At 38.7% G+C, this 26,217-nt stretch overlaps 1 protein-coding gene and 1 non-coding gene across 2 annotated transcripts in view; both read left to right on the forward strand.

The window, feature by feature from the left end:
• Positions 1–26,217, forward strand: part of PSME4 (proteasome activator subunit 4) — a gene marked incomplete at its 5' end in the record, with an annotated part of 102,806 nt that overhangs the window by 56,176 nt on the left and 20,413 nt on the right. The window contains 17 exons of the mRNA XM_004710219.2: positions 193–288; positions 7,668–7,723; positions 10,520–10,576; positions 10,760–10,815; positions 10,903–11,001; positions 12,284–12,346; positions 12,600–12,695; positions 13,801–13,932; positions 16,992–17,201; positions 18,387–18,523; positions 19,157–19,210; positions 19,792–19,921; positions 20,903–20,984; positions 23,191–23,344; positions 24,009–24,078; positions 25,219–25,344; positions 25,859–26,011. Of these exons, the coding sequence (XP_004710276.2) occupies positions 193–288; positions 7,668–7,723; positions 10,520–10,576; positions 10,760–10,815; positions 10,903–11,001; positions 12,284–12,346; positions 12,600–12,695; positions 13,801–13,932; positions 16,992–17,201; positions 18,387–18,523; positions 19,157–19,210; positions 19,792–19,921; positions 20,903–20,984; positions 23,191–23,344; positions 24,009–24,078; positions 25,219–25,344; positions 25,859–26,011 (1,771 nt within the window). The remainder of the gene's footprint in view (positions 1–192; positions 289–7,667; positions 7,724–10,519; positions 10,577–10,759; positions 10,816–10,902; positions 11,002–12,283; positions 12,347–12,599; positions 12,696–13,800; positions 13,933–16,991; positions 17,202–18,386; positions 18,524–19,156; positions 19,211–19,791; positions 19,922–20,902; positions 20,985–23,190; positions 23,345–24,008; positions 24,079–25,218; positions 25,345–25,858; positions 26,012–26,217) is intronic.
• On the forward strand, positions 20,162–20,325 carry LOC115870929. The gene has a single exon (XR_004047007.1). It is a non-coding gene; the product is annotated as a U1 spliceosomal RNA (small nuclear RNA).

Raw genomic sequence — 26,217 nt, forward strand, 5'->3', positions numbered from 1 at the left:
GAGTCAGCATTGACTCGATGGCAGCGAGCTTTGGTTTTTATTATTAATTAGATAAGCTGAATACCGTTGTCATTGCTCTGCTTTGTTTTGTATGTTCTCATTTACTGTAAGCTTTTATTCTTCGTCCTTGATTCTAGGAAAGTTGTTAACAATAATCTTCTAAAATATAAAAACATACTTTATCGTTTCTAGAGATGATGTTCTACAGAGTCTGACTATAGTTCACAACTGTTTAATTGGCTCTGGAAACCTCCTACCTCCATTGAAAGGAGAGCCAGTTACGCACTTGTAAGTAAAAATAACTACTTCACATAATATGCTGGCTTGTTTGACATGTATGTAAAGTGTTAGTCACTTAATGAGTCATTGCTTTTGTTATTGGGTTGTTTTGTTAATTTTAATCACTGTAACCTTTTTATTTGCCATTATTAGGCCAAAAATACCCGAGGAACCTAAATTTAGGGCTATAAACTTCTCAAAGGCTTTGTTCAGTTTTCACGTGGTATTAGCATAGAATAATTTTTTTAATACTATTCTTTATAATCAGTGCTGATGTTCAAGTTTATAATAGAAAAAACAAGACTTTTTAAGTATAAATGTCGATGAGTATTCATTATGAGTTTAAGCTCTAGATGGATTGAATTGTTAGATGTAAAGGCCTCTGAGAGTGTTCTTGTGAGTGAATGCCTGATTTAATTTAGTGCTGCCATTTATGCTGACAATGTTGCATTTAAATGAAATGAGTGAGTCTTGTTTAATTAGTGTAGATAGTAGTTTCAATATATCATCTTTGATCATTTTCTTTCAACATGAACACCTCATTGCTGGGCAAATTAATGAAAATTATATTAAAATATGTAAATATCGCCCCTTCTGGGCCCCATCAGAAAATAAAAAGGGAGAATTAATTGCCAATTATGTAACAGAAATCTTAAAAAGCTTCACAGAACGGTTAAAAATATGTGGCTTGCTTGACTCTCCCCATAATTTCCATCATTATTTAAAGTTGTGCTTTTTTGGAATTCTTACTTAGTTCCGTTTGAAAATACTTTATGGGCATTGGTTGTTTATTAGTGGGAAAGGAGGATCATTTCAGGTGAGAAAACCCATTTGAAGCTTGTCTAGGAATTTCCAGGGTTCATTTGGTTTTTAATCTGATGAGGGCAATTTAGCCCAAATCTGTTGATACTTAAAAATGAGGACGCTACAGAAATTATTTGAGTTTCCTAATGTTCTTAATATTGTACCATAGTAAGAACTTGTCCCATTTTGGCATGCTGAAAACCTATTTAATACATGATAGCCTGATTACATCAGTAATTAGAGCTGTATTGAAATGGTTGACAATGAGAATTGTGGTCATTGAATCTTAGATTTTATCCAAGGACAAAATTATGTATGTCCCATATGTGTAGACTAGACTCTGTTAAGTCCTGACAGATCATTGCAGTTGATTGCTGAAGAGTCTGTTAAGGCTCGGGAGTTTTCCCGTGCCGAGCTCCCTCTGCTCCACAGTGCTGAAATCGAACTGCAGGGAAGCAAAGGCTAGTCTTGGAAGTGGACGTGCGCTGGGGCAGAAAGCTCCATGGATTTGACTAGATCAAGTCGATCAGCTTTTGATAGAAAAGTGTGTCTTTCTTTCAGTATGGGAATTCTGAGAATTTACTGTGGACGATAAACAGGTAGATTATTGGCCTACATTTCTGCTTATTATGAGCTTTAAAATTACTCCTTATTATAAGTTATAAAATTACCCTGAGTATCCTTTGTAAGCTTTTACCAGAAATGCCGAAAAAGACTGAAAAGTTTTGTTTCTTTAAATTTTTCTTTTAGCATGAAAATTTCAACATCATAAATATCCAAATGTATTGTATTGTTAACAGAGATATATCCGTGTAACTATATGCTTATGTGTTTGAGAATGTAGTTGGTAATTTATTAAAATGAAATAGATGAAATTGAACATGTTAAAATCTCAATTTAATCATGGAGCATACATATGTTTAGGGTTCTTTATAGTTATTTCATATATGTACCATTGCAATGATACAAAGTCAAGTAGATGAACAAAAATTATGACATTTCCCTCAGGCTTTTAAGTAGTTAGCAGAATTCTGCCCTTAAAAGCGATATAATGTGGTATCACTTTCATCTGATATTTTAATATCATTTGGAAAAGCTGAATTTCTACACTTTAAAAAAAATGTATAACACTTTGACTTCTGTGATAATCATTTTTAAGTATAATAAATGCTACCCTTACATTTATAAAATGTATTCTAATATAAATCAATAATTGCTAAAAATCTTCTAAATCTGAATTGATCTGATGAAACAAATAATTTTAAGTGGTGGTCCCATTGTTCTGTTTTTGGCCGTGTGAACTTGCTCACACATTGGGCTGCAAACTCTGAGCACTGTGAAACCACTAGCCACTTGGAGGGAGAATCCAGATTTTCTACTTAGCGGCTCAAAAATCCACAGGGCAGTTGTACTCTGGCTTTTGGGTTGCTGTTAGTCAGAATCAGCTTGATGACATTGATTGAAAAGTATATATTGGGGGAGGGGTGTGTTTTTTTTCCTCAAAAAGTTGGTGGGGGGAAAAATCACTTATCTTTCTGTTCTATATTTCCTCAAGCTTGCTGTTTTTGTTTTTTTTTTCAAGCTTCCTGTTTATGTCCATTTTGGAACTAGTACAAGAAAGAAAATTCTTAGGACATTGGGAAATTGAGTAAAATGTAGGTGGCACAAAGACCTCGAGGTCTTCCTGCAGCTCATAGTACTTGAAAACTCTGTGCTCATGTCTCTACCGGCAGTAGCAGTGAGCAAGATTTGGCAAATAGTTTGGCTTTTTTTTTTTAAACTCTGAGAAAAGAAAGCACATCATTAAGATGAATGCTCTTAGTGTCTGCTTAAGACCTGAGAAATTTTTCTTGTTCATAACAGTTCAGCTGTTAATTAGCACTGGTATTATAGGACATTAACATCTTCTGAAATACTCAGACCAGGTTTTAGAAGTAAACAGTAACTGAAGCTATCTTTAAAATTGAAATTATATGATCATTTCAACTAGGTGAGACATTTAACTAGTATAAATGTTTTTCTTAGATTACTTATATAAAGTTTGCCTGTGTATGTATTAATAGTGTCTGCCTCCTAGAAAATTTCTGTTTTGAAGAAAATTAGAGGCTTAGTTTATGTCTGAGTTTTCTTATAAGAAGATCTAAATTCTTAACAGAATGTATTAGGCCCTAAAATTCCATTTTTCAGCGAAATGACAACTAAATGTCTAAACTAATTTTCTGGGCCGTGATTAGAGACTGACAAAAAGTAGAAAGCTCAGATGAGTCACTTGTCTTAAGTATAAAAATACATCTTCCACACTGTGGGTTTTGGTTTTTAGACATGTAGGATTACTAGTGTAATTCTCATGTGTCCTGTATATCTTCCTGTTTCATGGGATATGTAAAAGAAAGTCCTGAGGGTAATTAAAAGGTAATTATCTCTTAGTTTATTGAAAATGAAACCAAATTTTAACAATTTTGGCAGGAGCTCCAGCTTGCTGAATTAATCTTAAAAATTAAAATGAAACTTATTACTCTGCTTTATTTTTACTGATCGTGTTGTGATATAGCTTACTCTCAGTTTTACCTTTACACCTGTGGTAGTTGGGTTAATGTCTTTCTACGGTCAAACCGGAAGTTTGTACACTTGCCTTTCCTCACCCGAAAGTCACCATCCACTTCTCCCTTGGCAATCAACGTAATGCGCTCTCCTAGGGTTAACCAGCTATTTCAGATGCAACCGAAACAAACGTCCAAAGCAGGGTGACTCAAGGTAGAGCAGTCATCATTTTTCCATCTCAAATATTTCTTTACTTTGTGCCCCCATTCTTCTGATAGATCTATTAAGTCATTCTTATTTAATTCATTCTTAGGATTTCAGCTTTCATTAACTTTTCACACGCAAAAAATTCTTACTTGGGTCTAAGGGAGAGACCATTTCATTGATATGTGACAGGATGTGTTGCTATGCGATGAGGGGCAGGGCTAGCTAACCTCTCTTGGCACCTCCAGGGAACTTCCCAGCTCTGCTGGGGGAGCTGCACACAGAAAAGGAAACGGTTACTACTCCACGGTGAGTAACCCTGTTTTCTCCTTTTTTCCCCCTCGACTGTTTTCACTGATACTTACGTAGACGTCGTTTCTGTTCCGGGTTCACTGTAAATCTAGCAGTGTGTAAGATTTCTCTTGGCAGCAGAGTAAGAACCAACCAGTCCTTCACGTGTGTTCATGCTGTGAGTGATGCCTAGAATTGAACTGAGTAATTGTCTCTTGTGAAAAGCTTATGCTCCTGAAGGTAAAAGCTAACTCTCTTCATGGCTTGGATTTATGACTTTTTTCTGTGTGCTTTTATTTGTCAGGGAAGGACCATTGGGCTGGTTAGGAGGTTCTTTTACTGTACAGAGAAATAATTTTGTATTTATTGTGTGCAGCTGTTTCATAACAATTCATTTACCTTTATGTGCATATTTCGATCTGTATTATGTATCTTCTCGCTTCCTCCCTTAAGGGTATCAGTCATTGTTCTCTTCTGCCATCCTTCCCTGTCAGTGATTAGCCTCATACTGCTGACCTACGCAGTCAAAGGCTGTCCTCTAGTGGGACAAGTCACATGGTCTTGAGTCCCTGGATAGGGCAAAGGTTGAGCACTCTGTTTAGAGAGAGCTCAACAGTTGGCAGCTCAAATATAGCCACAGACATCGCAGCAAACGTGGCTGGAGATGTGCTTCCGAAAGGTCACACAGCCGTGTAACCCATGGAGAGTAGTTCTCTGCACACACAGGGTTGCCACAAGTCACACATACTCAGTGATAACAGCAGTGACATTATAAAAAAGATTTGACTAACCGATATCGTGTGTCGGTGGTGGTACGTATGTGTTGTAGTGGCCATTTTTTTTTAATTGTACTCGGTTTTGAGGTTAAATCATATTAATTGAAGAATAGACCACTGATTTGAGCAGAAAGAGTTTCATTTGGTGTAAAATGGTATTTAGTTTAAATTATAGATACGCCTACTAGAGATGTTAACAAGAATGCCTGCCTGTAAATGTTTGATAAACCCCTTAAATCTGTTCAGTTAAGATTGTGTCCATCCCTAGTAACTAAGAGAGCACTTGGACACACATGGACCTATAGCATAGTCAAGCAGTTGATTGATTACTTAATTCGAATAATACAGAAATCTTTTGGAAAACCGTTCTTATAAATAGCAAAAGAAATGTCATGCTCTATTTATACTAAAGCGGCTTGGTGTAAGCCAGTTAGTTTGACCGTGTTTAGAAGAGAGCAAAGTAAGGCAGACTCAGCGGCCGGGCAGGGTGCCGGGAGGTGCACCGAGCCCGCAGAGCAGCAGGATGGAGCTGGTTGTGGATGGTGGAGTCAGGGGAAGGGAAAATATGCTCATCTCACTACTTCAGAGACAGTGGAAGATGTATTTATTCAGCCTTTCAAAAGGCTAAGTGCGTGATTTCAGATTTTTAAGGGCTACCCAGATTAGTGAGGAGCTTTACGGCACTGGAAGGTTAGCATTGGAGTGCTCCTTTGAAACCCTCCACCTGCTCCAGCAGACAGACAGGCATCTGTCTGCTCGGACTTAGGGGTTGCTGTGAATTGCAATTGACTTTAAAGGCAATGAACTTCGTTTTTTATAGGTAATAAGTGATACTATTTCTTAAATTTTCTAATCAAAAAGCAATTCATTTTTTGATTAAAGACTCTTAGCTAAAACTTGTTTTAAACATGATTAGTGTAAGATTAGAGTGCAATTAGAGCCAGAAATGCACAGAGCAAAAAACATTTCAGATTCCCAGTTGGTAATCCTTTTTGTTTGATAGTTTTTAGTTTATTGTAGAAAGTAATTTACAGTTAACTGTGGGTTTTTTTCTGTTACTTGTAAAATATGACAGTAGTTAAGAATCACTGTGATTCAGGATTGCGTGTGGACTAACCACAGTGTCGTGGGTTATGCTGCCAACTGCAAGGTATGCTGTTCAGTCACAGGATACTTTGCGGGGAGAGATGTGCAGCCTTGGCAGACCCCAGGGCCCGTCTCACCAGGTCTGGGGGCATTGCTCAGAGTCTGAACCATCGCAGGGGCCGTGGGTTTTGGTTCAGAGGTGTGGACTGCCCAGCGCACTTTGACGCTAGAAACCTGTCTGTCTGTTTATAGGGACAGGTGGAGACGCGTTTTCGTTGGACAGGTCACGACAAGTAACTAATTCCCCATGGTCTACCAGGGAGAGCAGTAGCAGTCTTATGCTTTTGTAGTTAAGTCTGACAATAGTAGCAATTGATGACTGCCATCGAACTTGATTATAAAGGAATCTTATCTTTTCAGTTACACACTTTTATTGAATGCTCATGTTTGAATTGAAAGTTGAACTAAAATATCTGAAAGACACAAGTTAGCTTTGCTTTATGTAAAATAAAAACCTTTGGAAGTCAGAAGAAAAACTAAAATTTTTGAAACACGAAAGTATTATTGTTTCAGAAGCCCTAGAATAATGCAAGAAATACTGTGTATATATTCGAGTATAAGCCGGGTTTTTTCAGCACATTTTTAATGCATTTTTTGTGGTAAAATTAGGTGCCTCCGCTGACATTCGGGTCGGTCTATACTCGCATATATAGGGTAATTAAGTTGTTGGCATTTTAGTAGTCCTAATGTGTATTGCCTATTTCGAGAAATTCCAGAATCCATAAGAGTCAAATTTTAAGGTAAAATAACCCAATTAATTCAACTAGTTATATATATGAAAGGTATTGGTTTAATGTTTCTTCATTACATGCATTGTGCAGTTCATGAGTGATAAGTCATAATAATATTTCCACCCATTAGCGAGCCCTATATCTGATAATGCTAACTCCGTGTTTCTTTGACCTTTGTGCCCATATTTCACACCTTTAAAGGTGTCACTATTTTGTTTAAAGAAAAGTTACTGACTTGAATCTCATATTTTGAAATTTGAAGTATATGTTAGGTTTGTATTCTATAAAGCCTATTCTTATATACCTAAAAAGTGACTTTAACTTTGTAATTAGATTTACTAGCTGGATCAGGTCTTGGTAACAATTCTGTGTGGGAGATCTTCAAGAAGCGTAGTGTTTTCATATCTGAATGTTTTCAAAAGGATTATTCGGGGCAGGTGCGAAGAGAGAGCTATTGTCTGGACGTGAGAGGGAGGATTACACCGTCAAAAGAAGCCGGTCTGCTTAATATCCGTCAGTCAGACTTGACTGACCTCTGGGGTCTAGTTTCAGTTAAAAATATCATGTCATTTAAAGCCTACCTTTTTTCTTGCGTAAATGTTTATTATCAAGATTTCATGTTTAAATATTTAATATTATGTTCCTTTGTAGGTGAATTTTTTCCCTAATGCCATTAGAATTAAGTCGACATTTTCTTTATTTGTAGTGGATAATATTGATTTTATTGAACCAGACAGCATTAATCTTCAAAAGGATAGAGTAAAGAATTGAAGATAGAAACTGTTAAAGAAGATCATCTTTATTTTCATTTAAATATTTTAACAATGCGACTTTCCCCCCTTAATCCTTTTTATTAATATTATTAATAAATGCAAGCACTTTTGTTTTCATACAGAGTACCAACTATGGTGTCGCTGAAAGAGACAAAAATGTATACCGGACTGGAATATGGTATGTGAATTCCTTCTGTGTAAATATGTGGAGTCATTTTTGTCAGTTTCTCCACGTGTCAAATAGAAGTTTTATAGTCATGATTTTCCTAGTCTCATTTTGATCTGTGAAATTAATGCAGCTGTCATGTTTGCTTTCTCTGAAGAAGCCAGACAATTATGTAAAGAATAGCTTGTAGACCTCCCAGTTTGAAATTCTAAGTGGAAGTATTTCTTGCTAGTTCCATGACAAAAATTTCTTCCCTGACCTTTTAAATATTCACAGTGGTCTTTTCTTTCTTACTCACTATTTGTATTTTTATCTTTGTATTATTATTATTTTATCACTTTATTTTGTTTCTGTTTTTTATTGTTGGGTTTAAAAGCGCAGAAGTAGATGCCTAGAGATAAGAACTGTTAACAAGGGTTTATAGGGGAAGCAGGGACCAGGATGGGAGATGGGGAAGGGGAGAGAGTGGGGTGAACAAACTATGTGGGAAGGAGGAGGGAGCACTAAGACAGTGGTTACACAATTCATTTCAAAAGTGATTTAACCATGGGACGGGGCAGGGAGAAAGTGTTTTAAAATTGATTGTGGTAATCATTGTACAACTCTTCTTGATATGATTGAACTATTGAATTATGTGCTATAGGGTTTAAGTGCCAATAAAACTGTTTACAAAAAATAACTTGTAAAAGATAGAAATTGAGTCAATAAATATTTTAATGCATTCTACCCTGTAAAGGTTGTTTGTTTGCAACTAGCCTGCGTGCTACAAAATCTTTGAAGTCAGTTTCAATGTTACTTTTTCTCTTTATAGAAACACACACACACACACACACACACACTTTTTTCTCCTCTGTGCCCCCTTCCACGTAACATTCAAAATCTGATATCTTTGGTGTGTGAATCATTTTTCTTAGCTTTTGTTTGACCTCCTTGATAGTAATGGTCTGATGAATTGTCTTTATGAGATTGACTAACTTTGCCAACCATAATGTTTTCCAAATCTGACCGTGTCATGAGGGTGGTGGTTGACCGTTTCTTGCTTTTTAGAGAACCATAATATTCCACTGTGTAGATGTTCCAGTTTTCCATTCCTTCAGCCTGGATTATCAGTTATTTCCATCTTTTTCCCATTTCAGAAAGCACTGTGGGTGTGCATATAGTTTTTATTTTGTTGTTTATTTCCTTGATGAATATACCGAGTAGAGAGGTTGCAGGATCATAGTCTAGTTTAGAGAAGCACCAGTGTTTTCCTTCCGTGGTGGCTGTATAATTCTCTAGTACCTGCAGCGGCGCCTGAGTGTTCCAGCCTCACCACATCCTTTCCGGCTTTTTCTTTTTTGGTGATGGGGAGGAGGGGGAATGGGGAGGCTATCAGTATTGGCATGAGGTGACAGCTCATTGTTTTAATTGGTATTTCTCTTACTAATGATCTTGATGGGGCTTACTACTCCCATAAAGAGTCACAGTTTTGGAAAGCCCCAGGGGCAATTCTGACCAGTCCTTAAAGGCCGTTATGAGTCATCATCAAGTCAGTGACAATGAGTTTGGTTTGGGTGTGTCATGGGCTTGAAATTGGAGGAAGAGGCCTCCAGCTTTCTGTTTGTTTTTTAGTAATGTTTTATTTATCCTGGGCTTATGAACTTGATGGTATAATTTTCCCCTTTATTTGAAGACTTGTGCTGGAATTTGAATCAGAATTGCATTGACTTTGTAGAGAAAATGTGTTGTGCATATTGTAATGTCCACTTATGTTTAGAGTTCTTATAGGACTGATGTGGCACTGTTAAAACAATTTTATATTCTGACTGTCTTTGTTCTGATACACACTAAATTCTATGTTCTCTTAATGTTTATGCAAAACATTTTTTGTGTTAATAATGTTCCAAGCCTAGCACATCTCCTTGTTGATGAATTAATCCTTGAGTTAGTGCCATACATAAACTGTGGTGTATTTTTTTTTTTGCCCTTTGATTTGGTTGGCCCATAACTAATCAGGGAATCTTGTGCATTATGATGTCTGACTAATGATTTTTTTTAACCCCTTCTCTGTTGAGTAGAATCCATTCGTAGTAAGCTCCTTTGCATCAGAATAGATCAGAGTTTCATCGGGTGTTTTAGGTTTTTTTGCAAGTAGATTGCTGGGCTTTTCTTAGACATTTATTTCTGGGTGGATTCCAACCTCTAAATTTCTGTGCTAGCAGTCGAGCTCAGTACTGTTTCTGCCACCCAGGGACTCCGCCGAACAATGACACTTGGAAGGAAACTCGGATGTAAATGGAATACTTTTTAAAAAAAAACTCATTATTGTCTTTCATTATCAATATCTTTATAAACCTAATCTTTATTCTTTGATCATCTGAGTGTGAATAATCGAGTATGATAACGTGCAGATTATGCACTTTAACATTGTATGTAGTGCATATTAATAATGAGGTATTATTAATACATTAATATGCATTGTAATTTTACATTTGTAATATGTACATAGTACATATTAACAAAACATCATAGCTTAAAATGCATTCCGAATTGGCAGCGACCTACCTTAACAAAGATGCTTTATTTTTCTTACGAACCCTTACCGCTTCACCTTCCTGCCCAATTCAATTTTATAAGCAGGTCATCGTAAATATAAAGGTTTTAGAAGTTATTCTTTTTCTTGTCTTGAGACATTCAACTCTGATGATTGTGGGTCACCCCCCCTGGACCGACCTCCACTCTGTACTTCATCCCTTCCTGATATAAACTTCAAAAATCTGAAGGACTTTCAGTGTTTCTAAAATGCCTTTTCTCTCTCCATTTAAAAAGATCTATCCAGAGAGAACCATCGAGAAGCAATTGCTAGGGTCATAAGAAAACTCCTTAGTAAGTACACATGCATTTCACATTTTTTTATAAAAAGTATTTATGTGTGTGCTTTTTACCCATCAACATTTTATATTTTAAATGATAACAGGTATTGGGGATTTTGTTTTAAAACTAATGGTAATCACCATTGTTTTAGCACCTCAAAAACTATTTTAACCAAAATTCTTTCTCCTATTACAGATCACATACTGGATCACTCAGAAGATGACACCAAGTCCTTGTTCCTTATCATAAAGGTACATTGGACGTTTAATGGTTGTGTGTCATTATGAATGTGTTTTAACATGACCTGTAAATAAAATTTGCATACTCTGTAACGGCAGATTATCGGAGACCTTTTGCAGTTCCAAGGATCTCACAAGCATGAGTTCGACTCCCGGTGGAAGAGCTTTAACTTAGTAAAGAAGTCCATGGAAAATAGGGTGAGTCATGCATTTGAAAATTCCACCATCAATTTTTTTGTAAAGAACTTCTATAATAGTGACATAACAACCTGATTTGAAGCTTGCTCAGCATACCGAGAAATTCTCCTTTGAAGTTAGAAATTGTAGACCTGAAAGTGAAAATGAAAGCATGGGTGTGATCTCAGGGGTCCTAGGAAAGAAGTCGGTCCTTACAAACATGAGTCTGTCTTCTCGTGTCACTTTTTCACAGTCGGCTCACCTCGCAGTGGGGGTTTTTGGCGTGGTAAGAACTTGGCAACAGGATGCAAGCTGGGTGGAAGAGTGGCGGGAAGTGCAGACTAGGCTGTGTGTAGTTGTGTCTGTCAGGAGAAATTGATTCTGTTTATAATCAGTACTGAGACAGCCAGGAAAGGTTCTTACGTTGGTCTGATTTGAATATTGAAAGGACCAGGTGAGCATTGGAAAGGTCTGCCACCCCTCCCTGTTAAGTTCTAAGCACCTGAGACTGGAAGCTGGGCATGTGGGGCACCATGTGAGGTGAAAACACAGCTTTGGGATGGTGTTCATAAGAAAGTGTTTTTAAAAGACAGGATTATGAGGACTTGATTAAAAAGTTAAATGTGAAAACAGAACAATGTTTTAGTATTGAGAGGGGGAACCCACTGAAAATCAAGTTGATTCCAACTCAGAGTGAGCCTACAGGACAGTGTAGAACTAACTGCCCCTTTGAGTGTCCAAGACTTCACATCTCGATGCAGGCAGAGCATCTCTTTCTCCTGCAGGATCGGCGGGTGTGAGGTACGGACATGCCAGTGAGCAGCTTCATGTCCCCTTGGGGAAACGAGGAGCTAAAAAGAGGATACGAAGGAAGAAAAGTCTTTCATTTTTTATAAACGTAGAATTACTGTACCTTGAAAGAGTGTCCAAGCAGAAAATGTAATAGAATCCTAGTCATTTTCCCAGTGAGCTGTTTTTGTACTTTAAAAACCAAAAAAACCTCTTCCTCTCCCCCACATAGATCCATTAATAGAAACTGGCAGAGAAAAAATACTCAATTGGGATGGGCTGTTTAAACAGCAATATTTCTACTATTTATTAGCCGCAAAATTAATTGTAGTATATTGTAATATAAGGCTGGTTAATGGCTTTAGACTAAATCAGCTACCACTGCCACTCCTCTCCTGTCCTGCCTTCCCAACCCCTCTGAGCACTAAACTTTTGGGAAGGGGGAAATTCAGCAGGGAATTCATTGTTGAGATCATTTAGAGAACATCTTGAAATGTTCACAACTGTTTTCCAGCTCCATGGGAAAAAACAACATATCAGAGCACTACTGATTGACAGAGTAATGTTGCAGCATGAGGTAAATATCTTTCTTAGTCATGATGATGCTTATACGCCACTTTTCCACATGAACACTTAAATTGTGTCTGTATTTCATAATTACATGAATATTTGTGTAAGCATTTTTAAAAATTATTTTATTGAGAGCTCGTACAATTCCCATCACAGTTCATACATACATCCATTGTGTCAAGCACATATGTACATTTGTTGCCCTCATCAATCTCAAGGGTAAGCATTTTAAAATTTGATTTTATTACCTTTTTTTTTAGCTACGAACACTAACTGTTGAGGGTTGTGAATATAAAAGAGTACACCAAGAGATGATCAGAGATCTTCTTCGTTTATCTACAAGTTCATACAGTCAGGTAAGGCTTATCCAGACAACCCCACGTCTTCGGTTTAATCACGTGCAGTCTGAGCATTATGGTTTAGGATAGCCAGGAGGAGAACCAGAACTAAACGCTTATCTCCCATTTGCAGAGAAAACACCTTTTAGATTGCAAACATATGTAAGCTAATTTTGTTAGGCTTTTAAAACATTTATTTTTGTGCTCATATAATTGCCTTTCCAATTTTTTTCTCCCTAATTTAAAATTGATAGTGTAAATGTGAGGTTCTTACCATTTAATTAAGTCAGATTTAGTCTGGAAACACCATACTTGCTGGCATTATGATTGAGTGGAAGGAAGCTGCTACCGTCTAATGTGGGGTTCATCCGGTGAGGAATAGCATAGGGTTAGGGAGTGCCTTTAAATACAGAGAACCAGAAGAAGTAAGAGATTTGTGTGCCAATAATTATTTGTCTTAATAAAATAATACAGATTTAGCAATAATACAGATTATTATTATATATATAATATATATATAATCCAGAGTTCTGTCTAAAGCAATATGTAAAAGAACTGGAAATATATATATCTATAGTGTATAGCTTTAACTATAATAATTCATTATTGCCCATTACTGTTTAATTAATTCATAAGTTATACCAGATCTCTGGTTTGTGTTTAAACTAAGTGGTGATACGCTAAAAGTTTGCATAGAAGTTTTTAAATTTTTCATGGTTCTTTCTTAAGTTCCTTATGGAAAATCTTTGATTTTCCTGTGTGGACAGAAGAGAAAATCTGCCACTTTTCATCAGAAGTGTAGTGTGACTCAAAAATTAGTTTTAATTGTCTTCTCTCTACTTTTTTTTAGCTATGTGATCAAAAAAACCATTTATGTGCCACTCTATTTCTGCTTTGTCAGAAATAAATTTATTTTTTAACTTTTGTAACCTGAACAATGAATGTGGTTTGGTAATGTGCTTGCCTTTTGATAATCATTTACTGGGTTTTGTTAATGATGTGTGCTTTGATAATCTTGTTCTCTTACCAGGTAAACTTGCTTTTGATAGCTTACTTATATCATTTTTTCAGCCTCTCTGTTATTGAATAAAAATTCTTTGCCAATAATAATACTTTGCTGCAGGTCAGAAATAAGGCTCAGCAGACGTTTTTTGCTGCCCTGGGAGCGTATAACTTCTGCTGCCGAGATGTCATCCCTTTGGTTTTGGAGTTCTTACAGCCTGACAGACAAGACGTGACACAGCAGCAGTTCAAGGTACAGGTTTGGGGGCAGCTTTTTAAGTGTACATTTTTTTCAAGCCTACAGACAAATTGACAGATTTTCATAGTGGATGTCAACATAGCCATGAGTCAGAGTCCACTTTTAACTCTTACTCTATCTGCTTTCCGAGTAAGAGAGACACCCCACTGCCCTGAAGAGCTAGTCTCGGGAATCCCCCGGGCAGCTCTCCCCTGCCCCATAGGGTCACGATGAGTCAGTTTCGACTTGATGACAGTGTGTCTGGTTTTTATATTTGCTCTGTCACATATCTGCCCATGCAGCTTATATTTTAAGGTATTTCAAAGTACATTGACGTTATCCGTGCATTTCACTTTTAACCAGATAAACTCTTCTCCCTTACTATTAATTGCCTGTGCTTGTGCCTATGGCAGTAATGGAGAAGAATATAGGACGCTGTATTGGTCTGGGAGGTTTGAGAACATTTCTCTGAGGAAAAGAGTGAATTGAGCCAACTGTCCTTGACTGAAGCCTGACAGACATCGAACAGAAAGAGGCCTGTGGGTGATCAGAAGGTTGGGAGTAGAGTGATCCACACTAAGGGACAGGGTCTGAAGCAGGAAACAGCTGAGTGAAAGCTTGTTTGGTTACAGCAGAAAGAGAAATGAGATAAGGCAAATACTTCATTCAAGAGGGGTGTATTAACTTAGGTGAGGGCTGATGATAATTCATAGAACTTTGTAGCCAAATATAAGGGGGCTGAAAAAGAAAGAGATAACAATGATGGAGTTTAGGGTTACAATGAGTTGTTGGGCCTCTCAAGGGAATGATGATGTGGGCGCTACTTTCTGGGATACGTTTAGTTTGAAATGAGGGAGGGAGTGGCGCAGTGTCCATTGGGCATTTAGATCTATCTGTGAATTTGGAGCCTGAGATACAGCATGAGTGTGTTGATGAAGTCTGAAAAGCGTGGGCCTGCTAAAGAGTTTTCAGTGAAGACGGAGAAGTAGGAGGAACAAACAAGTGTTGAGAAATTCAAATGGAATCATTATGCAAACAGTAAAGGTTAGAAAGGTAAGAAGAAACTTCCAGGATTCCTTGGCCTGCAGCGCTGTTTGCTTTCTAGGGAGCTCAGATGAGCTTTAAGTTTGCTCTTTGCCAGGAGCCCCTGGGACAGAGGTCAGCAGGCTGGCCAGGTCCTGCGGTCTGCTTTGTAAGTAGCCTTCCAGTGGAACGCAGCCGTCTTTGCAGGGTTCATGCCAGCAGAGTCAGTGTGAGTGGATGTGACAGGGGCTGTTAGTTCATTAAAACTGCATGCTGATCACCTCATGTGTAAGTATAGAAATCAAGCATGTTAGAGAAGATCTAATACATTAGCTAGTACCTCATTGACCTAGTTACGAATCAGTTATTTAAATAAAATCAGAAGTCAAAATTGAGAGATGTTCGTGAAGTCAGTAAAAGGGAAGTTACCAGCAACCTTAGGGAGAACTGGCACGGGAGAGTTGAATGAAGGGTAAGAAGCCAGATTGTAATCAAGTTCAGAGTAAGTGTGAGAGAGAGACAGAGAGAGAGCTTAGAACTTAGTACCTACTGTCATAAGAATAATTTTGATTAATTGGACTTTCAATGAACACAAGATAATTAAGCAACCTACTTTTTATATACCTAAGAAATATTTAATTACTGAATATTAACTGCTTTTATAAATTACCTCACAGGCCTTAAAATAGAAAGTGTAGAACATTTTATGACCTTTATGAAGTAATTTCAGCAGAAGAGAATTGGAAAGGAAACTACATTTTCATACACAATATCTCTTTGAGCAAACCGTACATCAAATGACTTCCCTTTAGAGAAAATATCACTGTATACCACTTAATTAAATGTCAAATTTTGATTTCTAAAAGTAGTACTTTAAGTATGTGAACCTCATAAATACAGGCACATACATATGTAGATATGTATATATGTACAATGGTAGGGACATAGATCTATGTACATATATGTTTAATACTGAGGTAGCAGACGGACATTGGGCCTCTACTCAAGTGCTCTCTCAGTGCAAGAAGACTTTGTTCTAATAACCTGGCGTTTTGTGATGCTCACCTTCCTGACACAATTGCTGAAGACAAAATGGGTACATAGCAAATGTGGTGAAGAAAGCTGATGGTGCTCGGCTATCAGAAGATACAGCATCTGGGTCTTAAAGGATGGAAGTTAAACAAACAGCCATCCAGCTGGGAAGTAACAAAGCCCACGTGGAAGAAGTACACCAGCCTGTGTGATCATGAGGTGTCGATGAGATCAGGTATCAGGCATCAGAAGACCCAGAACAAAATATCATATCAATGTGAACAAGGGGTGGGGACAGAGTGGGGACTCAAAGCCCATCTCTAGATAATTGGACATCCCCTCACAGAAGGGACACAAGAAAGGGAAGAGCCAGCCAGGCTGCAGGATAGCACGGACGAAACATACAGCATTTCTCTAGTTCTTTCATGCTGCCCTCCACCCCCAAATCTTAACCCTAGTTCTACCTTACAAATCCAGCTAGACGAGAGCATGTACACTGGTACAGATAAGAGCTCTCGACACATGGAATCCAGGAGAGAGAAACCCCTCAGGAACAAGTAGAGTAGCAATACCATGAAGGTAGGGGTTGAACGGGGGAACTGATCACAATGATTGATGTAAAATCGTCCCCCCGCCCCCCCCCACACACACATCCGCCACTCACCACAGGGCGAACAGCAGAAAGGTGGGTGAAGAGACACAGTAGTAGGTTAAGATATGATTATAATTTATAAATTATCAAGGGTTTGCGGGGGGGGGCTGATACCAAGGGTTCAAGTAGAAAGAAAATGTTTTGAAAAGGATGATGACGCCATGTACAAATGTGCTTGACACCGTGGATATGTGGATTGTTATAAGAGCCCCCAGTAAAATGATTTTTAAAAATGATGACTATGTGAACCTCTTTACTAACCATTATCAAACATGTAAGTAATCAAGTCTTTAGTCAATTTAAAGACCTGTGACTCAGGCAATTTCACCTTGACAACACTCTTATTCCCGTGTGAATATTTCTGCAGGGTGCCTTGTATTGTCTCCTTGGGAATCACAGTGGTGTGTGTTTGGCAAACCTTCACGACTGGGACTGTATTGTGCAGACATGGCCAGCAATCGTTTCTTCCGGACTTAGCAAAGCAATGTCTTTGGAGAAACCCTCAATAGTGAGACTGTTTGATGATCTCGCAGAGAAAATTCATAGACAATATGAAACAATTGGGTTGGACTTCACAGTAAGCAAAATGTTTTTTTCATTCAAATATTAGGTGAAATATGCCATGTCTTTTTTCAGCATCACTATTCTTGACATTTAATTCTAATCAACATTTGCAAAGAAGCATTTGTTTTCTCCCTTCTACCCTTTTCGTGATCATGACCTTGTATGACAGGTGGAGATAGCAAGTTGTACAAGTGCTTTTCAGCCAAGATGTCTCAAAGGGGGTTTAAATTGCTCCACTTGGAGTCACCTCGCCACGTTGTGTTCTCATTTCCAAGGTCATTGTGTCTTAGGTGATCACTAACAGTAGCCTACGTGGCAGAGACAAAGTTCAGAAGGAAGAGATACCCTAGACCCCAGGGGTCCTCAAACTTTTTAAACATGGGGCCAGTTCACTGTCCCTCAGACCCATTGGAGGGCCGGACTATAGTTTAAAAGAAAAACTATGAACAAATTCCTATGCACACTGGACATATCTTATTTTGAAGTAAAAAGACAAACGGGGCAAAAACACCCGGTAGGTCGGATAAATGTCCTTGGCAGGCCGCATGTGACCCGCAGGCCATCGTTTTGGGGACCCCTGCCTTAGGCCCTTGAAGCATTTCCCCTGTGTGTTCACACACCCCTCAGAACTTAGCAGTGGGTGAAAGGAGGGAGAGGAGAACAGAGAGGTGGATCCATCTTTCTCTTTCCTTCTTGATGCTTGGCATCCCTCTTCTGTGGAAAAAACCTGTATAATGTGTTCCTCTTTTTTTGCTAAAGCACATTCTTGGTTATTTGAAGCTCTCACTGAACTATTAGATTGTTTTTTCATTGTAAAAAATTAGGTGTAATGCACATACCATGAAATTGACCCTTTAGCATGTATAATTGTGTATTAGAGGACTTCAAAACGTTCATGGAAAATTCCATTACCCTTTAAGTCGGTATTTACACAAACTCTCTGCAGCCCCCTTGATATTTTCATATCCGCCAGAGCTTCAGGCAACCATCACCAGTATGTTCATTTCAGGTCCTTTCTTGTCTCCCTAACCCCAGCTGGAAGATACTTAGCGATTTTGTGTGCCTGTGGCTTTGCTGTTCTGGATATTTCATGTAATAAGTCCCTCTCTCTGGCCTAACATCATGATTTTAGGGTTCATCTATGTTGTAGCAAGTATCAGTACTTAATTCATTTTTATGGGCTTATCTTTTTAATAAGATTCCCAAGTCATGTACTGCCATAGCGGAGTTACTTCAACAGTCAAAAAACCCATCTGCCAACCAGATACTACTTAGCTCAGAAGAAATCAAAGAAGGACTTAAACGCCAGCAAGAAAAGAATGCTGATTCCCTCAGGTAATTTATGATCCTCTACTAAGATAGAAGGCAGTGTCCAAACCAAGCCCAGTGGCATCAGGTGGAACTGGGCTTCGGGGACAGGTTCATCTTTCTCCTTAGGACCTAATGAGCTTGAGCCGCTCACTGCCGAACCCACAGCACTCCCAGGGCTCCTTGGATAACGGAGATACACATAAAACCAGTGGCTGTGCACTAAGGTCACAGTGACTTTATAGGCAAGCAGGCTTCTGCACCACTCTTGAGAAGTAGCTAGTGGATTAGCATAACCTTTGGGTTAGCTGCTTAACCACTGTACTGCCATGGTTCTTGGCATAGTGGGCGCTGCACCTCTCTGGAATGCAGACACATAACAATCACTGCTTAAAGGTCTGAACTTGCAGTGTTCTCACAGAAACAGGTGGGTTGCTCCGTATGCCTAGCACCTTTCTCTTTTTCCCCTTCCCTCATACTCCTTTACCAGCCTCTGTGAACCCAACTATTTTCGCTCAGGTACACATTTCAGCAAGGCTGTTCGCAATCTGGTGATAAATAGGGGGGTGAATTGCACATGATTTGAACTTACATTGCCTGATTTCTGTACCTCTCACTGCATTAAAGCAACACTTCAAACCGAATTTTTTTCTTTTCAAGGAACTATGAAAATTTAGTAAGCACTTTGCTAGATGGAGTGGAGCAAAGAAACCTGTAAGTTTTATTTTGTTTCCTTAATTGCAGCCTTAAATACCAAGCTGTTCTCTACATTTGAAGGACCCAAATGGCTTGTTTCATTAAAAAATTCTCGCCTAATTCATGAATTTACAAATTAAGGGGAAATAATGTGGACGGGAAGCTTGGGGTTAAATCATTTGCAGTTTTCTTCATTAAACCTATTTCGATACTTGTGAAACTTATAAGGGTCGGGGGAAAACGATCTTTTGTTTTGTTTTTTTTAACATTTTATTAGGGGCTCATACAACTCTTATCACAATCCATACACACATCAATTGTGTTAAGTGCATTTGGACTTCATTCTCAAAACATTTTCTCTCCACTTAAACCCCCGACATTAGGTCCTCATTTTTCCCCTCCCTGCCCCCTCCCTAATGAGCCCTTGATAGTTTATAAATTGTTATTTTGTCATATCTTGTCCTGTCTGACGTCTCCCCTCACCCACTTTTCTGTTGTCTGTCCCCCAGGGTGGAGGTCACATATAGTCCCTTGTAATCAGTTCCCTGAAAACGATCTTACAGATTGTTATTTTACCCCCATTTTCTCCCTCTTACAAGACCTTGGAAGTTTGAACACATAGGCATTGGCTTTCTGTCTCTGCTCTTGAGAGATGACCGAGTGTTGCCTCTTCGAGCTATACAGTTCTTTGTTGAGAACCTCAACCATGATGCCATCGTAGTCCGAAAGGTAAAGAGATTTTTAAAAGTTAACAATGTTCTCTCAGTGTGTTGATTTGCACCCTAACTGTTGGGTCAGAGAACAGCGAATCCAACAGCTACCTGAGGGCATGGCCAGGTCCTGTGCATGTGAGCTCAGTGGATTTAGTTAGAGGGGAGGATAAGAAAAATTTGACTCTGAAGAAACATGTTGGAGTGTGAGGTGTTACAGGTGCAAGAAACATGCAAAAATTAAAACAAGAAAGAACACATACTTACCTGGCAGGGGAGATACCATGATCACGAAGGTGGTTTTCCCAGGGCGAGGCTTATCCATTGCACTCCAGATGTGTTGACTCCTACAATTTCCCCAAATGTGGAAAACTTGACCACATAATTTGTGGTAGCGGGGGACTGCGCTCATGCTCTCCCCTGTTAAAAAAAAAAAAAAGGAATAGGTGAGATGCAAGGGAGGCTGGCCTTGCCTGTGGCTTTGAAGGAGAAAGACCCTTAAGAAGAGAGGTTAGTTGAGATTGTAATGAGGAGCAAGTATTGGTTTAGTAAAGGAAAGATCTAAATCTTAGGTTCTCAAACTTAGCTGATTATTGTAGTCACCTGGTGATCTGATAAAACTACAGACCCCTGGATCCTGTTCACAACTTAATGTGTCAGAATCTAGGGAGAGGAGCCCAGCAATCTGTATTTCCTCAGACACACCACCCCCCCGCCTCCCCCCAGGTTATTAGAATGACCAGCCAAGTTTGGGAACCTAGGTCTAAATTTTCGGGAGTGAGAGACTCACGTGGGTGATAGTTCAGTAGTGAGGATTGTGGAGGGCTCATTTCCTTCTGCATTGGGCACATGTGACTGTGCCACCAGATGTGCAACAGGTGAGGTGTTTCTGTTTCGAGAGAAGTAGAATTCAGCTTCTGCTTTTAGCAGGGCTACTCTTCTACGAAGCTTTAAAACTTTGGTTCATGTACCTCATTGTGTTTTGCTTTTTTTTCTCTAGATGGCCATCTCAGCTGTGGCTGGTATTCTCAAGCAGCTAAAAAGAACCCACAGAAAGCTGACCATCAACCCCTATGAGATCAGTAAGTGCTACTGAAAGTGGCCCGTGGCAGGGAGAGTCTGGGCATGTAAAGTGCACACAAAGGAGAGGACGCCAGTGCAGTTGTTTCTCCTTGCAGAAGGCCCTGGCATCGGTCACGTTCTTCAAGACGTGAAACCAGCCTCCCTCCTATCCACTTGGTTCTGCGTTAGGCCAGGTGGACTAGAGAAACAAATCCAGACACTCATAGATGTGTAATAAAGGATTTTATATCAAAAAGTAATTGTATAATAAGTCCAATACTAGTCCATAAGCTCCCCTTCAGCCTCACACAGTCACAAGCCATGATGCAGAGTGCAGGAAGAGCACACGCTGAGTGGGTCCAATGGCGGTGCTCACATCACAGCTTGGGCAGCAGCCAGGGTCTGCCAGCAGGAAGGTGAAAGGAGGTGGGCTGGGGGAGGGGAGGTTCCTGGGACCCTCCTTATGAGAGGACCACACCCACAAGGAGGCACCATCACGCTGTCACCTGATTGACAGCTTGAATACATCCCCTACACTTTTGTATATCTTTCAGTTTCTATCCAATCTTTCCAGTGGACCTTGTCCGTGTGATCCCATGTAGATAGATAGTGCAGTGCTCTGGGCCGGTAGTCTCTGTTCATTAAGCTGAACTAGTGTTTCCTTTAAAGGGTTTAGGAGATAACAAGCTGTCTGCTTCCAACAATAGTTTCTTGATCTCAAATATTCTATGAATATTAATAGAAAGCATGAGATAATATGTTCATACAATAAAAGCTAATCACGAGCATTCCCAGAAATAGATTTTGTTCTTAATGCCTTTTGCGCACTTTGGGCATACAGTTCATATACTTCATAATTATCTCATGATCTCAGTTACTGAGGAAATTATACTGAGTGTTTTATCAAATAGTTATGGTAAGTGATTCTCAATGGTAGGATTAGGGAAAAGTTTAGTGTTTTTCTCTGTACTTCACTGTCAGAACCTTTTGAGTAGTAATCTTACAGAACTATTAATATTTAAAAAATAAATACTTGGCTACAAAATTTTTTGTTTCTCCTAATACCGGTGATCATCAAACCACTGTCTTCAGTCTGCGTGCAGAGGGCTGGGAGGACACGTGCTCTTGTTTTCTTATTGCAGCTTTACAGAAATGGTGCCAATTTAGTGTGGAGGAAGGGCTTAGTTTATCAGTCTCCTGGCTGTTCATCTTTAACTTTACTTGAAATACAATTAAATATTTTCCCCCAAAACCACTTTATTGATACCATATCGTTCCACACTTCAATCACATCAAGCAGTATTGTGCAATTGCTCCCACTGTCATTTTCAAAATGTTTTGTTCCTTCTTGAGCTCCTTGGCACCCGCTTCTCTTCACCTCTCCCATAAGAATTTTTAATATTAAGCCAGGTGTAAATAAAGCAGTCCATTTTATGTATATATAACATAGTCTGCATTGTGTTATATTTAAAGAGTTTACATTCAAAAGGGAAACTTTTTCAAGAGTAAAACCATGCTTTGCCAAAAAAACATAAAATTAAAGAAAAATGAATACCGTAGCCATGTAGTAAAAACATAGTCAATCAGGTCTCACTTAGAAACCTAGCTCCATGCTATCAAGTCGATGTCAAATCACAGCAACCCTTCTGGTGGGTTTCTGAGTGGGTTACTGGCTATGAGAGTAGAAAGCTCCATCTTTCTCCCAAGAAGCAGCTGGAGGGTTTCGAACTTTGGACTATGTGCATCTCAGTCTAATTCATAAGGACACATTTTTAATTTTGTAAATGAATTCCTTTTGGGCAATTTTCAGCCGCTGAGACATATTTACTCAAGTGGTTCAAAGTGTGTGTGTGTGTGTGTGTGTGTGTACAAAAAATTTAGGGTGTATGAGAAGTCTACAATCTTGGTAACTCAATCTGAAATTATTTCAAAATGAAATCTTTTTGGAGTTAATTTTGAAGAAAATACTAAAAAGAAATCTGCCTTGATACCTCTCCCGACCCCCCACCCCTTTCTCAAATAAGTATTCAACAGTATTTAGTAGACTGTGTTGTTTCCTGTCTGGTTTCAAATGCTTCCTTAGTTGCTCTGCATATGTGCGTTGCTGCGAGGGGATCTTAATTGTGCCTTTCTACTGAAGACAAAGTTACACTATTATTGGTTAAGCTGAGAAGAATGGTTGCATAGGTCTTTTAAAGTCCTTGGATGTGGTTATCTTTTTGGTAGGTGGATGTCCTAAACCTACCCAAGTCCTTGCTGGTGACAGGCCTGATAACCATTGGTTGCATTATGACAGCAAAAGTGTGCCGAGAACTAAAAGTGAATGGGAGTCAAGTTGCTTTGTTGAGAAAACTCACTGGGGATACTCCACCTGGCCACGGTAAGTTATGCCTTTACAGCATGTTGCTAATTTGCTTTATCATCATCTTTGGATTTGCCGGGGAGACTAAGAACCGGGAGGCAGTTAGTGGTGCTCCATACTCAAGATGCACATGCACTTTGTCATCCTTCTCCCTTTTCATTTTCTTTTGATCTGAGCTGTGTGTCTTGTTCTACCTCTTTCCTTAATCTTGCCATAGAGGGCTAGCTCAGACCACTGACATCTAGTCACTGCCACTCCTAGCAACCCTATGTAGTGTTGCCAGGTCTGTTAGTCTCCACTTCTCCTGTGGAGTGGCTAGTGGGCTTCAACTGCTGACCTGCTGGTTAGCAGCTGATGCTTACCCTGCAGTGCCTCTGGGCCTCCAGTTGTAGGTTATAGTGTTCAAAAGGGGACGAGTTGCTTCTCTGCTCCTACCTCCCTATGAATGATAGACATGCTTAAAAATCAGCCTTAAAAATAATGTACTCATCTCTTAATGCTTAGCTTTGTAATCTGACATCAAGACAGTGATATTACAGCTTTTAGGACTAAGACAGTAACTAATATTCTTGTATCCCTGATCTTAGCAGTAGAGCAATTCATTGAAAGTACTTTTCCATGTTTCCTGTTAAGACTCTAATATTTTTTCTGTTCTTATTACCAATAAATTCTGATTATATAGGAATATGGTGGTTTATGCTGATGTAGAAGAACAACCTAAGCTTGGCAGAAGCAGAGAGGATATGACAGAGGTGAGAATTCCATTTTCACTATGTGCAAACACTGGCCTGGCTTCTTTCAAATGAATCTTTGTTAATTGCACATTAATAATGGGTACTCAGTAAATACATGTGTTCAGATTATTTACGTTGAAACTCCTAAGTCTTCGTAGATTGCCCTTCTTCACTTTGGTGTGAAGGGCCTGTAAATCCATGAGTTCCTCAGTGGCAGTATAGCCTTTATTTTCTGCTCTGAACTTTGCCTTTTAATTTTCAGTGTCTTGTAAACATGAATATGATTTCTTGGCATTCATTGTACAGTTTGGAAGATTTTCCTAAGTCACATTCATAGGGTAACATGATAGCATTAATTAATTTCCCCAGGCAGAACAATATCAGCTTTAATTCACAAAATATGCAAGATAAGACCCAAACCTGACAGTCAGAAGGGAAACTTTTAGCTATTCTTAATTATTTAAAATTTAGTTGTCTTTTTACATTTTACTTTGTCTTATTTTGTATTAACAAATTTACACTTCCACATTAAAAAAAAACATTGACTGTATTCAAACAATGCTTTATAAAATATTCAATATAGAAATTTAAACTCCTTTTAAAATGAGCAAGAACTCAGGGGTGAAGGGAAACTGAGGTGGGGGTTAGTTGAACATTCTAAATGCATGCTATGAAATTTCAAACACACAATGTGAGTCCAAGTGAACCCCACATGGGCCCCATTCCCCGTGTGCTGTATTAGTTCCAGGTAGCCTCTCAGGGATTGGCTTGAACTTTCTGGGGTTTTTTGTTGTTTTTTTTTTTTGGTCTGCTTTTCCTGCATAGGTAAATGTGCAGAGACAATGGCAGGGTAAGTAATCACCTAGTGGCATGGCAGCGGAGGATGCAGTGGGGAGCTAGCCACAGAGAGTTTGAGAAGAAAAGGTTCTGGGATTGATTGTGGTGGTGATTGCACAGCTCTACTTAATATGATTGAATGATAACTTGAATTTTTAGTTCTTTTAATGGGTATTTGATTCTACAATGCAGACTCTATAGGAACTAAAAATTCATTAAAACAGCAATACACCCAGAATTGAATTTTAATTATTTCAGAATATTGGCTTGAAGTAGATCTTAAACCCTGAATGCTTTTTTTCTTCTTTTTTAACTTCACAGGCAGAAAAGATTATTTTTGATCATTTTTCTGATCCTAAATTTATTGAGCAGTTAATTAGTTTTCTATCTTTAGAAGACCGAAAAGGGAAAGATAAATTTAATCCCCGACGTTTTTGCCTCTTTAAGGTAACTGTATTATTGATCATTTCTCTGCATATAATTGGTTTTCTTTGTTGAGAATTATGTATCTTCATGAAGTGGAGGGACTGTAGTGTGGGTTCCAAAGTTCCACAAGTTTGTTAACATTTGAGTTGAGCCATGTTTCATTTTGCTGTGGTGCCTCTGTAATTAATGTCATTTGTTTTAATCTTGGCTTTAGCAAAGCAAAAAAAATAAGCTGGTTCATGTTTATCTGAATGCCTGTATTTAGCACCCGAGGGAGAAAATGACAGGACTGTGCAGCTGGACTTTTCAAACCTCAGTATTTCAAAAGCCATAAAAAGTGGCATTTACTTTATTGGTTACATTTTACAGTGAGTGTAGATTGATAGCATTTTTCATCATTTTAATTTAGAAGGTTAGAGCAATTAAGTTCTAAAGAGAAGGTTTCAGTTGTTAAGCAGAGAATGACAAGTGTATTAGGAATGTAGTTGGGCTGATGGTCCCTTGGGTGCTGAACGACTCCCTCTCGTGTGTGTAGGGCGTGTTCAGGAATTTTGATGATGCTTTCCTGCCAGTTCTGAAGCCCCATTTGGAACGTCTGGTTGCAGATTCACACGAGAGCACGCAGCGATGTGTTGCAGAAATTATTGCTGGTTTAATCAGAGGTTCCAAGCATTGGACATTTGAAAAGGTGAAGTGTTTCTGCAGCACTTTTCTTGACAAAACAGTGTAATCCGTTTGTGAATCATTTCCTAGCCCATTAGGTTTTCATACCTAAAGTAGGGAATGTCCATTTCATAAAATTTGACAAATGTTCATATACTGCTTTGAGTAGAGGTCACAAACTTTCCCGAAAGTTTTTCACTATCCCAAATAGGACACAATAGGAGGTATCCC

The sequence above is a fragment of the Echinops telfairi genome, unplaced genomic scaffold, assembly GCF_000313985.2.
Source record: "Echinops telfairi isolate 266 unplaced genomic scaffold, ASM31398v2 ScPeMD7_2573;HRSCAF=3158, whole genome shotgun sequence".
NCBI lineage: Eukaryota > Metazoa > Chordata > Mammalia > Afrosoricida > Tenrecidae > Echinops > Echinops telfairi.